Source organism: Nomascus leucogenys, unplaced genomic scaffold, assembly GCF_006542625.1.
Source record: "Nomascus leucogenys isolate Asia unplaced genomic scaffold, Asia_NLE_v1 000608F_170813_qpd_obj, whole genome shotgun sequence".
Lineage (NCBI taxonomy): Eukaryota > Metazoa > Chordata > Mammalia > Primates > Hylobatidae > Nomascus > Nomascus leucogenys.
Genome location: NW_022096743.1, coordinates 47,403 through 62,301, shown reverse-complemented (window position 1 = coordinate 62,301; position 14,899 = coordinate 47,403). Strand labels below are relative to the sequence as shown.

General features: G+C 35.1%; 1 protein-coding gene across 2 annotated transcripts in view; it reads right to left on the bottom strand.

Moving 5' to 3' along the window:
- Positions 1 to 14,899, bottom strand: part of LOC100601033 (ral GTPase-activating protein subunit alpha-1-like) — a 75,464-nt gene that overhangs the window by 54,806 nt on the left and 5,759 nt on the right. The window contains exons 4-7 of one of the 2 annotated variants that reach the window (XM_030808814.1): positions 14,056 to 14,171; positions 9,289 to 9,427; positions 7,771 to 7,979; positions 5,882 to 6,121 (exon numbers count right to left, since the gene is read on the bottom strand). In XM_030808814.1, coding sequence (XP_030664674.1) covers positions 5,882 to 6,121; positions 7,771 to 7,979; positions 9,289 to 9,427; positions 14,056 to 14,171 — 704 coding nt within the window. Of the gene's footprint in view, positions 1 to 5,881; positions 6,122 to 7,770; positions 7,980 to 9,288; positions 9,428 to 14,055; positions 14,172 to 14,899 lie in introns of those variants that run through there. The other variant, XM_030808813.1, reaches the window with a different exon arrangement.

Here is a 14,899-nt window from a genome sequence, read left to right as displayed (position 1 = left end):
TCCTTTGCCACAAACCACTAATGCAGTAATGTTTTTCACATCACATCACAGATTCTTGGAAACTGCAACTTTAAGCAAAACAATGACATATAACAAAACTCATTTTGCCATAAGCTAATTGATATAAATAAAAGTTAAGTTCCTACGGGATATTTCTAGTAAAAAAAAAAAATCACCAAACTTCTAAATAGAGACCAAAACACTTACAATATTAAACACTGAAATAAATGTGAGCTATATATACATTTAAGAAAGATTAATAAAAATAAGTAAGACAATTAATTACCCAAATATTCTAATTCAGGATCACTGCTGGCCAGTGTATCCCAGCAGCTCAGGGGCAAGACAAGAACCCAGCCCTGGACAGGATGCCATTCCATTGTGGGGTGCAATCACATACAGCCCAACACCCAGACTGAGACCATTTAGACACACCAATTCACCTAATGTGTACAGTTTTGGGATATGGGAGGAAACTGTAGCACCTAGAGAAAACCCACATAGACGTGGGGAGAACATGCAAACTCCACACAGACAGTGACCCCTGCTGGGAATCTATTTTTTTTTTTGCCATCAACATTATAGTTACACAATGTTTCTTAAAGACCTGCTGTACATATATTTCTCTTATTATAAAATGTGAGATAAAAAACAACTTTTAAAAGTTAACCAATTCATTGTCATAAAAAGCCTGTTGTCTCCAAATTATCTGCACACTGATATAGGAATGTTTGTGGTAGATAGGCACTGACTTCAAGTAGAAGAAATAAAAATTAGTTGAAATTGTATTACTCAGAATGGTGATATTCCTTGCTTCCTGAAATAATTGAGCTCTTACAAAGGTCAATGTAAATACGACTTTTCATAAGTTATACTTTTTTGTAACTTACATTATTGTGGTTTTTAAATTTTTTATTATTTTAGGGACAGGGTCTCGCTATGTTACCCAGGCTAGACTGAACTCCTGGCCTCAAGCGATTCTCCTGCCTCTGTCTCCTGAGTAGCTTGAACTATAGGCACACACCACCACACCCAGTCATCATTGTCTTTTTGAGAACTATTTCTTTTAAAACAGATTTTGATTTTAAAATAAAAATTAAATTTGCCTCCACAAACTAATAAAAATCACATGTAATAAGGTACCTCACCTTTTCTAAGCATACAAAGAAAAAAATTAAGGCTGGCATATTTCATTTTACATATAATCAAGTTCTATAGTCTAACAATAAGGCAAAATTTAAAAGAAAAATCTCAGAGTTATTCTTTTCTTCCGGTATTTTCTGGGATCTTAAAAAAATATTTTCCTCATCACAGGAACACATTTTCATAAAAAAAAAATTTACACAATCCAGACAGGGAAAAATAAAACAGCAAAAATACACTTAATCTCATCACCCAAAGTCTTTTCCTTGTGTGTGTTTGTGTTTATGGGTTAATATTTTTACTTTACTTTTTAGGTGCAAATAGAATTAAATTGCTGCCGGGCGCGGTGGCTCATGCCTGTAATCCTAGCACTTTGGGAGGCCAAGGCTGGCAGATCACCTGAGGGCGGGAGTTCAAGACCAGCCTGACCAACATGGAGAAACCTCATCTCTACTAAAAATACAAAATTAGCTGGGTGTGGGGTGCATGCCTGTAATACCAGCTACTTGGGAGGCTGAGGCAGGAGAATCGCTTGAACCCGAGAGACAGAAGTTGCGGTGAGCTGAGATCACAAGATCACACCACTGCACTCCAGCCTGGGCAACAAGAACGAGACTCCATCTCAAAAAAAAAAAAAAAAAAAGAATTAAATTGCTTTTACTTTTTATTTTTTTATGACGCTACCTGTTAATATCAATCTTAAAAATCACAAACCCTTTACCTAAAATCTGCCACTTTCTATTATAGAGTTATCAGTAGGTGTATTAAATAATAATCACGTGGTCAAATGGAACTTATTTTATCGGAATGAAACCAGCAAAAAAGTCAGCTCCCAAGATGATGATGAAAATTTAATGTGCAATATCAACAGAATACTTATTGTTGTTTTGTTAATCCTTTTGTTTATTTGCTATTATTAATTCCTTAGTAAACTACTTTATTTGTTATTTTCTTTAATCAACTCTTTCCTAAATTATCACTCTCATATTCTAGCAGCTTAATGGTCAAATGGTAAGATTTTGATCATCACTGCCTGCTGTAAGAATATTTATTTTACAGTTGTAGCAACAGCTCAGCCTTCCTTAAAAAGATTCACAATAAAATTTAAAACATTAAAATAGTTAAAATGATCCCAAAGAAATTCTAAGTACAGAAAAATTAACCTGCTTTAAAAAATTAGTATGTACTTCCCATTCAATTTTGCTGTCAATCTAAAACAATGAAAAATAAAATTTAATAATCTTAAAAAATTAATATCCTCCAGAGCTAAAATATTATACAAGTTGTCAGACTACATCCTAGTGGCTTGAATTTACTACAGACCAGAGACCTATATCCTTGCAGATTCCAAAATATGATTTTGCCAACATGCTAAATATGAATTGTGAGGAAAGACTGATATTAGCCATAGCTAAAAACTGATGTATAAAACCAGAGTGATAATTTATCAATTTACAATGAGAAATAACTGTCAAAGAAACCAGAATATTCAAGCTCATAAATCAGCAGTTAATTCCTGTATGAAGAAGCAACAAAAGACCTGGAATAATCTTGAGCAAGGAGAACAAAGCAGGAGGTACCCACATGTCTTGATTTCAAAATACATTACAAAACAGTAATCAAAACAGTATGGTACCAGCATAAAAAACAGACATACAGAGCAATGGAACAGAGAGCCAGAAATACACACACACACACACACACACACAGTATTATCCAGCCTTTAAAAAGCAGAAAATCTGGCCGGGCACAGTGGCTCACGCCTTCAATCCCAGCACTTCGGGAGGCTGAGATGGGCAGATCATGAGGTCAGGAGTTCGAGACCAGCCTGATCAACATGGTGAAACCCCATCTCTACCAAAAATACAAAAATTAGCCGGGTGTGGTGGCGCATGCCTGTAATCCCAGCTACCCAGGAGGCTGAGGCAGGAGAACTACTTGAACCCGGGAGGTGGAGTTTGCAGTGAGCCGAGATAGTGCCACTGTACTCCAGCCTGGGTGACAGCGTGAGACTCCATCTCAAAAAAAAAAAAAAAGCAGAAAATCCTAGGGCCAGGCACAGTGGCTCACGCCTTCGATCCCAGTACGCTGGGAGGCCGACGAGAGAGGATGGCTTGAGGCAAGGACTTAGAGACCAGCCTGGGCAATATAGTGAGAACCCCTCTCTACAAAATAACTTTTAAAAATTAGCTAGGCATGGTGGTGTGCACCTGTAGTCCCAGCTACTCAGGAGGCTGAGGCATAGGTATCACTTGAGCAGTGAGCTGTGATCACACCACTGTACTCCAGCCTGGGAAATGGAGTGAGATCCTGTTTCAAAAAAACAAAAAGAGGGAAATCCCACCATTTGCAACAACATGGATTAACCCAGCAGACATTATTCTAAGTGAAATAAGCTAGACACAGAAAGACAATTTACTGTATAATCTCACTTAAATGTGCAATCTAAAAAATCAAACTTACAAAAACAGAGTAGAATAGTAGTGACTAAGGGCTGAGCAGTAGGCAAAATGGGAGATGCTGATCAAAATGTACAAAGGTTCAGTTATGTGGGATGAACAGATATCTAGCATGGTGACTATAGTTAATAATCCCGTATTTTACACTTGAAATTTGCTAGAAGATTTTATCATAAGTGTTCTTACCATATACAAGCAAATGAAATTTTATCTATGTAAGGCCATGATTATGTTAATCAGATTGATTGTAGTAATCATCCACAATGTACAGGTATATCAAAACATCACAATGTACACCTTAAATATATACAATTTTTATTTGTCGGGTATACCTCAATAAAGTTGGGAAAACTCCATAAAATTAAAAGTGTTTGATACCAACATACATCCACTAAAGTAATTTCTAAATGACTAACTTCAAGCAGAGGAAAGTGATTCTAAATAGAAGATCTGAAAGGGAAGAAATCATAAAATAAAGTGGCAAATATACAACAAATACACACCAACACAAAAAATAGAACTAAATTACTTGATAATAATATATATGTTGGGGGGGAAAATCAGACTAGTAGGGTTCTAAGGTCCTTGTATTGATTAGGAAGAGGGTAAAAAAATAACTTTAGAACCTGAAAAGTGAAGTATACATGTTAAAACTTATACAATAACCACTAAAGGAAAAGGAATGGGGGCTGGGGGGGAAAGATAGAAAAAGACAGAAAGAAAAGCCTAATAAAACTGACAAATCTCTGGCAAGAATCACCATCAAAAAAAAGAAAAAAAAAAAGAGAGAAAAACAAACAAGGGCTAGGGCCAGGCACAGTGGCTCATGTCTGTAATCCCAGCACTTTGGGAGGCCCAAGGCAGGAGGATTGCTTGAGGCCAGGAGTTCAAGACCAGCCTGGACAACATAGCAAGACCCTGCTCTACAAAAAAATTAAAAAATTACCAGGCAATTAAATACTGCATTGATGGGAATGAAAAGGAGGAACATGAAATGCTTCAGAGGTTAAAAGAATTATAAGAGGATGTGATGAGCTTTGTCAACAAATTTGAAAACAAACACAAGAAGCAAATGCCTAGAAAAATAAACTTATTTAAACTGACTCAACAACTGGAGAGCCTGAATAGTTCTACAAAGCTTTAAAACTCCCCACGAGTATTCCAACATAATTTGTCAAATAGCTTTCCTTTCCCAATTGTTACATATTCTGTTAACACAAACTTTAAATCTGGCTGGAACCACTGCCAACACTAGATAAAAATGAAAACAAGTTTGTTTCTTTAACTTAGGCTGACAAGGCTAATGCTGTCTCATGCTTTGTTTTACACATCAATAAATATGTGTGGGAGATCAAGATTATTTGCTTTGCCTAGAGAGCTCCCTGGCATGTGAACGCAGTGTGGCACTGAATAAAGAGCACTGACACGGGAACCAGGATGTGGGCATTTTATTCAAACATCTACCACTTACTTGCTGAGACACCTGAATGATCCCCCTCAGCTGCAAAACTCAATGTTGTTTACCTGTAAAAGTTAAGTGCCTTTGCCATCAAGAGCAAATGGTAGTTTTCATAAGGTTTCTTTTCCACAAAATTTCTACATATTTGAGGACATGCACTTAGGGATTTCTAGCTATTTCATGTAAAATAGCTTTTTGTTCTTTTATTTTCCCTTTTATTCCTATACTTTCCCTAAGAAATATCTGTCTTAATCAACTTTGACTTCAGAATGCCTTAGAGGACAAAACTAAGCCTTGATGGTAAAAGCAATAAAAACCTCCCTTCTTATATCATAAACCATTTACTGATGACAGACTGGAAGATAAAATAATTTTACTATAGTTTATTAACCAAATGATAGAAGAGTTTCAATCTATAATGAGTAATTTAAGAAATTATTCTGGAAACAGGAGTATAAGGGGAAAATAATTATTACACTAAAAGTATCACAAACTAAAATATATAAAGAATAGAAAATACTACAGGATTAGATGTAAATTATATAAACTAAGTACAAACTTAAAAAATCTACATGAAGAATATATTTTAAATAGCTAATAATCAGTAATTTCTTTCTGTCTTTTTTTTTTTAAGAGATGCGGTCTCACCATGTTGTCCAAAGTGGCCTCAAATTCCTGGGCTCAAGCGATTCTCCCACCTCAGCCTCCTGAACAACTACAGCTAAAGGTACACACCACTGTTCCCAGCTAAAAATCAGTATGTTTAATATTAAAGATAAAAGCCTTCCTTATAAATTAAAAATACTGAGAGGTATGTTACCTGATGAAATATCTCTGTCACAAAGTTTACATTACTTCTTTTAGAAGAAAAAACTCTGCAAACTATTTCAATGTCTGTGAGATGTTCTTCATCAATACTACAGAGACTAGATGAGCTAGGTTCTCGCTCCGTGAGAGTGCTTGTATTGCAATGAGACTGTTCAGGTTCTGTAGTTCTGTCTGCTTTATCAGCATTATCATTTTTGCTTTCTTCTCTGGATACTAAACTAGCAGCTGCTCTCTAAAATTAAAAAAAAAAAAAAAAAGAGAGAGAAACAATATCATAATCATTTAACTATGTATTTTGTCTTTTAATAGGTAATACTGACAAAATCCAAAACATTTCCCAAGTAATTTATACCACTGCTTAAACTCCGGGCATAGAGTTTCATTTAAAAGCAATTCTAAATAATTAAGTGGCAATGCAAGTAACTCAACATCTAAGAGACACAGATACTCCAAAATGTGTGGTAATTAATCATCTACCCACCTATAGTTATATATTCTTCTCAGTAAGTTTGCAGTTCAAACAAGTTATTAATTAAAGCTGGGTGGATGAATAATGGAATTAGAGACAGCTCAGACCTTCAAGAATAAGTAAATAACATCAGAATGTTTACCTAATAAAAACTTATGTTTATAATTATCTCTATTTTACTGTGGACAAAAATTTAGACAAGTAAAAGCTTCTTAAACAAAACAAAAAACAAAGGAACAAAATTTATGACAGAAGTAGGAACAAAACTAAAAGAAAATACTAGAAAGCTTGAGAGAAAATTCTATAATTCTAATAATGGAATTTTCACCAAGTCTGAAGACCAAGCCTAACCAGATAGATAGGGAAAAATTAAGTCTTAAGGTGATGATAAGCAAATTACTATATGGTAGAAATAGCACTATTCTGTGGTATAAATTTACTTTCTGTTAAGTTATTCAATTTTTGGCCTCAGTTTTGTCATCCATAAAATAACAGAGCTTAAATAAGTGATCTCAAATATACCTTTCCAACCAAAAACATTTATGATTTTCATCCATCACGTTCTAGGATCAGAAAGCAGATAGTTCTGCTTGAGAATTTTCGCACTTAATAGTTCCTAATACAGAAGTTAGAGCAAAGTTTTGGAGGAAAACACACCATACAGTTTGCTATAGATAAATAAACTAAGAGGAATAAAAGTCAAATTTTCTGTGATGAATTAAACACACGTTATACCTTTATCCTACTTATAAAAGATTTAAGGTGTTATAGAAAAAACACACATAGTTTAAGATTTTAAAAACTAAGTAAGAAAATCTGAGGAGAGGAAAATAAAAGTAGTAAAAATACTGTAATATAGACATGTTTTGAAAAATGTACGAGGGAAAATAGAAAATAAAAAAGAAGTATGAGAAAAAAGTAAACTGTCAAATCCAAAACAACAGTTTGAAATATTAGTTCCTCTACTGTATTGCTTTTTAATTTTATATCACATTTCTAGACTTGGCGTCTTTGTTGAAAAAGGGGGGAAGGGGGTGTGAATAGGTCTTTTAATCTGCATTTTGTGAATGTCCCCAAATTAAAAAGGGCCATCAAGGTCCTACCATTTGATCACAGTTCTTTTCACTTGTAAGATTTATCTGTACAATAAAGAATATTTTTAGTATTGTATAATTAAAATATAGAAATAAGAAGCTGAGACTGACATACTAATGAAATTATCTTCCATACTTCCCATTTCATTTCTTAAGAAACTTATTAATTCTATAAAATTTGCATTTACAAAATATATTTATACAAATAAAATAGCACTATTATTTAAGTGTACTCTCCACCTAAGGCAATTGAAATCAATGGACTAAATCTCAAAAGCCATTTCTAACTTTAACAAGCCTGCCTCATTTCTGCATTACCTGAATATTCTTTGGCAAGACTTCACCTTCCATCCCAGGAATATGAGGTCCTGTATGTGGTTTTGGCTTCAGCCAGAAAGAAACCAGCCAACGAATGACAATAACACGAGCTTTAATGAAAGGCTCCTTTGTACAATAGATTGCTTCATTGGTTTCAGCATCTTTCTTTATCATGACATAATGTGGCTTTGGTCTCATCTGTGGGATGTCTGTGCAAAATAAAAGGAAAATGAAAACCAAAATAAGAAAGAAATTATGTTTAGAAAAAACCTACATTTTTAAATATCTGAGAAAATATTGTTATGCTACTCTGGTTTTAGAAGTAGCTTTAGCACAAAAATGACATTTCAGAATTTGCCAGATGTTTGCATGGAACTCAGAAGAGTGAACCATATATACCAGGATGATATATGGAAACATGTATTTTTACAAAATATCAAAAAGTTCAATGAACCTACATAAGTACAAAGAAGCTTCCAGAACCATTTAAAATAAATAAGAGCTCACTTCAATTAACCTAACACTGAAACACATATTTTGAAGTCATACAAAATATGAGGTTTTACCTGAGCCTGTTAGTTGCCTAAACTTGGTATTAGGAACATCTTTCTGGGAAAGAGACAATTTACCTACGGACTACCAATACCTTCTACATATGGCAGAGATATGCTTCTAACCCAGGATTTGTACACAAGGCTCTAGGCTCAAGGTTCCAAGAGATATGTTGGCACAATAATTATTAAAAGTAATTGCAAAAACTGCCATTACTTTTGCACCAACCTATATAAATACTGGATGAAACATGGCTATGTAATTATTCACACAGAATTTGAATAAGACTAATACTTGATTGAACTCCCATATGGGGGGACCTTAAAAAGAAAATTTATAATATAGTCTAAGGATCATGCCAAACAAGAATTCAGTTTAATTTACAATCGTAAATATTTCTGGTGGGCTAACTTTTATAATTGATAAGATCCAGAGAACAAGTTTTTTAAAAATCTGTTCATTGTTGGCTGGGTGTGGTGGCTCATGCTTATAATCCCAGCACTTTGGGAGGCTAAGGCAGGAGGATCACTTGAAGCCAGGAGTTCAAGACCAGCCTGGGCAACATAGGGAGATCCCATCTCTAAAAAAAAAAAAAAAATTAGCCAGATGTGGTGGTGCATGACTGTTGTCCTAGCTACTGGGGAGGCTAAGATGGTAGGATCGCCTGAGCTCAGCAGTTCAAGGCTGCAGTAAGCTATAATCATGCCATTGCACTCCAGCCTCCTGGGTGACAGAGCGAGTCCCTGTCTCTTAAAAAACAACAACAACAACAAAAAAACTCATTCTCATTGAAAATTTCCTATTAATATAAATCTGCTTTCAGTATGAATCTAGGTATCATATCTATACCAACCAATACAAGTATTAAATATGATCAGTTTCCTGCAGTAACAAATGCCAACTTTACAGTGAGAGATTATTTTACTCTTAAGTGTGATCTTTCAGAAAATTCCAAACATTACCTACCAAGTATAGGATGATATAAACTGTTTTCCTTACAGATGTTTGGAAAAATATAAGGCAAGTAACATTTCTTAAAATGTGAAAACAAAAATGAAAATCCCCTTTCTTGGTTTTCTTTGTTCTTCCATTCTAAACTTTTTACCTAAAAATAAATTATATAATTAGAATCATTCCAGAAGAAAGAATCCCTTAAATGCAAGTATTAGCAATTATGAACAAGCTTATAAAAGGTTGCAATACACTGAACTGTTAACACTAAAGATCATGATACCTAGCGTAAGGACAAATCTTTTAAATTGGTTTAATGTCAAACAAGTACATTATGTATATTTTTAAAAAAACTTAGAAGTATGATTCAAAAAACTATGAAAATTACACAAAAGTTGGCTCTACTAATGACAAAAATATTAAAGTTCTTTCCCTTTTACCTCTTCCTGAATAATTCAGCCTAAAAAACCATACAAAATACATAAGCATATGTGGCAGTGGTGTGTGTATGTAAGCAGTAGCAGCAGTCAAGTGCAGATGATCAGAGCCTGAGCACAGGACGCAGGGCATCCATAAAGGGGGTACAGCAGAGGCAGTAACCCAGTGGGGACTCACAGTCTGAGAGGCATGAGGAGAGTGTCCATGAAGTGGGAGAAGTGAGGACAGAAAGAGATACAGCAGTACAATATAGGGTATGAGAACTCTAAGAAGGTGACGAAGACATCCAAGCAGGTGGTTGGCAAAGGCCCAGAGTAGGGTACTGGAACCCAATCAAGTTAAGGAGAATGTCTGCAGAGGAGGGCAATGGTGGCAACGGGAGATTGATTATACACAAAGGGGACTGATTAAATAAGTATATATACTGAGAATAATATGAGCCACATTTCTCATTGACAGGTGAGAGTTATAAATATGGAAAGGAAGAAACCAGAATGAACCCTGTGGTACTAGACTAAAATCTGGAAAATGGGTATGAATTAACATTATGATAGATAGATAGACAGGCAGACAGACAGAAACATGGATTTGTGTGTGTCTGTGTCTGTGAATACAATTCTTCATTAAAATGAATGACAGCTCCTTAGAGAAGCAGCAGATTCCAGAGTGGGCAAGGAAGGTACCAGATGAGCTTGGAGTATCTTGTGGTGCCAGGAAGTAAGGAAGTGCTCAGACAATGATGGAAACAATTCAAAGGCATAGGATTCAGCTTGAAGGAACTTCCACTAGACAAATTTAGGACAACCTGAGCATCAAAATTGGTAACTGTAGTAAATATTAACACATGAATTCACAGGAATGCATAAATCCATGTTGAGATAAGTAAGTAAACAAACGGGGAGGGGAGAAAGCTTTTTCCTACACTATGTAGCCAACTCTTGAATGTAGAAGTAATGATGGAATTAATATCACCAGTTGGCCAAAAAGTAGAAACAACTCAAATACTCATCGGCTGATGAACAGATAAACAAAATACTGTATATGTATACAACATAATATTATTCAGCGCAATAAAAATGAAGTATCGATACGTGCTACTACATGGATACACCTTGAAAACATTTGCTAAGTAAAAGAAGCTAGTCAATAAAGACTACATATTGTATGATCCTATTAACATGAAATGTCCAGAATAGGCAAATATATAGAGACAGAAAATCAGTTCATGTTTGCCTAGGGGTGGGGATGGAAGGGTTGGTGGTAAGAGGACTGACTCCTAAGGGGTATGAGGTTTCTTATTAGTACTAAAATTATACTGTAATGGCTGTGTAACCCTGTGAATATACTTAAAACACACTGAACTGTACGTTTTAAGTGAGTGAACTATATGAAATGTGCATCCTATCTCAATAAAGCTGTTTTTTAAAAATTACCATTTGTTAACCCTCATAATTACAAAGTCAAAAGCCTTCAATGGATGCTAAAACGTGTGAAATTTCTATAAGAAAGGGGATATTTAGGTAGTAATACAGTACTTCCCCACAAAATACTTGTTGATTTTCTAGTGTAATACTTACTGATATTACACTGGAAAAGCCTGGCAGATGCTACCTTAATCAAAGGATTAAAGCCAACATTGCTCATACATCAGAATTAGCTCAAAATGGACCACAGACCTTAATGTAAAACATAAAACTATAAAACTTCAAGAAGAAAACGTAAGAGAATATCTTTGTGACATTTGATTAGGCAAAGATTAGAAACAATTCAGAAAGTCAGATCCATTAAAAAAGTGGTATAGTGGACTTCATCAAAATAAAAAGCTTCTAAAAAGACTATGAAAATGGAAAGACGAGCTACTGGGAGAAAATATTTGCAAAACATACATCTGACTAAGGACTTCTTTCTAAAACATATAAAAAGCTTAAACTTAATAAGACAAGCCAATTTAAAAATGGGCAAAAAAAGTGAACAGACACTTCACCCAAGATATATAGATGAAAAATAAGCACATAAAAAGATATTCAACATACCATTAGCTGTTAGGGAAATACAAATTAAAACCATAATGAGATATCACTACACATTCACTAGAATGGCTAAAATTACAAATTGACCGTGCCAATGTTGGCGAGGATGTGAAGCAATTGTGTAAGTCTTACATAGTGCTGGTGGAATATAAAAAGGTAGTCATTTGGAAAACAGCTTGGTAGTTTCTTAAATAGTCAATATATATCCCTACTATTTGACCCAGCCATTCTACTGCTATATGTCCACACAAAAACTTGTTTACCAATATTCACAGCAGTTTTACTTTAAATAGCCAAAAATTAGAGACCACTCAAATAACCATGAACAAATAACTGGCTAAACTGGTGCATCCCCTACAATGGAATGCTATAAAAGGAGCAAACTACTGACACATAAAAGATAGACAATTCTCCAAATAATCAAACAGAAAACAAAGCAAGACCAAAAAAAAGTATGTATCCTATGATTATATTTACATAAAACTATGGAAAACACAAACTACTCTATAATGACAAAAAACAGATCAATGGATGTCTAAGGATAAAAGGGTGGTGTGAGAATTCAAGGGGATGAATTACAAAGGGATCCAACGGGCATGGTGGCTCACGCCTATAATCACAGCATTTTGGGAGGCCAAGGTGGGAGGATCACTTGAGCTCAGGAGTTTGAGACGAGCCTGGGCAACACAGTGAGACCTTATCTCTCTCTAACAAAATAAAAAAAAAAAAGTTTTAATTTGCCAGGCTCGGTGGTCTGTAGTCCCAGCTACTTGGGAGGTTGAGGTGGCAGGATCACTTCAGCCCAGGAGGTTGAGGCTGCAGTAAGCCATAATTGGGCCACTGTACTCCAGCCTGGGTGACAGACCAAGACCTTGTCTCAAACAAACAAAAAAACAAAGCAAACAAAGATCCAAGAAAATGCCTAGAGGTGGTAAATATATACATTAATTGTAAAGGTTTCATGGATGTATACAAGTAATAAAATTCATTAAAATGTAAATTTCAAATATTGCAGTTTATTGTGTATCAATTATAGCTCAATAAATCAGTAAAGCAATATTTAAAATCTATATGAAGTACAAAAGTATTTTTTAAAGAAAACGTAGTAGTAACAATGATGATCATAACATCTGCCCACTACAGAACACTTATGGTGTGCTGTGCATTACTTTATTCTAAGCACTTTGCACTATTTAGGCCTCAAACATCAAAATGGTATTATTTTTATCTCTATTTCGCAAATAAGGACACAGAAACGCTAAGTGGTTATTAAGTAATTTGTCAATGGCCACACTATTAGTAAAATGTGCAATCAGGGTTCAAACTCTGGCAATCTAGTTTAGGGTCCAAATTAACTTTATAATGTTTGTTTCTGAGGTATGAGGAATTTTTGTGTTTGGAGCCATTATAAGAAATGTGCAAATAAAAGCATTTTCATCAGTCAATCAGGGTATGCACATTTTATATCTAAAGGTGAATAGGTTACCTTGCAAAATACATGCACGTAGAAATTCAAAAGGTACAAACAGGTTTAAGTGTAAATTACATTTTTCCTAATCATTATCCTGCAGCCCACCTCCCTAGTTGTTACATACTGGCAGACTGATTCCTAAATCAAACAATTTTCAGCTTTTCATTTGAAGTATCACAACTGCTGATCACAAATGAAAGGATTAGAAAATAAGCGCAACTGTCTCACGTAAGAAGGTATAGGCAAAGAGTCTACAAAAATGTCCCTCTCTAGATTCCTAAGAGTGTCATCATCCCTCCAATGATTTGAGAAAGAGATATTAACATATTTTCAATAGCAAAAATTTGTCACTTCTTCTTCAAGAAAATAAGCAACTATATGCATCGACTATGTGACAGACCTGGAGCAGTTACTGTCTGCTGCTAAGATTTCCACTACAGATGCAAGAAAAACATGTCCTTGTACTTTCTGTCTTTTTTATTGTGGCAGCCAAGGATGAATAGAGGGATACAGGGAAAAAACACGAAGAGAGAATTTTTTTAACTCAGGAATACCCTTGTAAAGAGTGAAGAGTCTATTTTACTCCAAAGAAGAATCTAAAACTCGAGTTTACACGAGAAGTGTAAGAAATATCCCCCACCACCATCACTTCCTTGATTACACTTGTAAAAGCTTAAAAGCTAAAGCTAAGTAAAAGCAAGCCACTGACCCTTTCCCTCCAACCTCCCTGACAAAAAGAAAATAAGCAAATATCTACTATGACAGAATAATGGTAAGAGAGAGAAAAGGGAATCACCCATATAGGATAGTAAGGAGTGTGATATCAAAGAAGATAACAAGTACCTGAATTACTATGTATTTTAGAAGTGCTTCAAGAAAATAGCTTGTGAGATTTTCTTGCCCTTTATCTCCTGATTGTGGGGGGACAAGAGGAGTGATTTCTTCTATAGTGACTTGAGCTATCCAATATATAGTTACAAAACAAATTTAATAAAACAATAATATAACCAAATAAACTTTAACTGCAAAATGTGTATGCAATGAAAATTGCTTGAAAACCTTCTGATGACTGATCCTTGAAATAAATCTTAAGATCATCCCTGACAGTTGATCACAACAATAAATTTCATTTTATTTATTTATTATTATTATTACTTTTTTTTTTTTTTGAGACAGAGTCTCACTCTGTTACCCAGGCTGGAGTGCAATGGCACGATCTCAGCTCACTGCAACCTCCGCCTCCCAGGTTCAAGTGATTCTCCTGCCTCAGCCTCCCAGATAGCTGGGATTACAGGCTCCTGCCACCATGCCCAGCTAATTTTTGTATTTTTAGTAGATGGGGTTTCACCATGTTGGCCAGGCTGGTCTTGAATTCCTGATCTCAGGTGATCTGCCCGCCTCGGCCTCCCAAAGTGCTAGGATTACAGGTGTGAGCCACCATGCCTGGCCACAAATTTTAACAATCAGCTGTTCTGTGAACCCTTGATTGAGAGAATGTGACAAAGGCATGGACAGACAAATAACACAGTGATTACAAGTATGTAACATCTCAGTTGAGAAAGAACTTCTGGTAATTTCAAATTCACATGAAGACTGCCCGTTACAAAAATTCCATAAGATGACAAACATTAGTAATAATGCACTTATTTATCAAAGTACCAATCTGTTAACACTTACAAAATAAGAA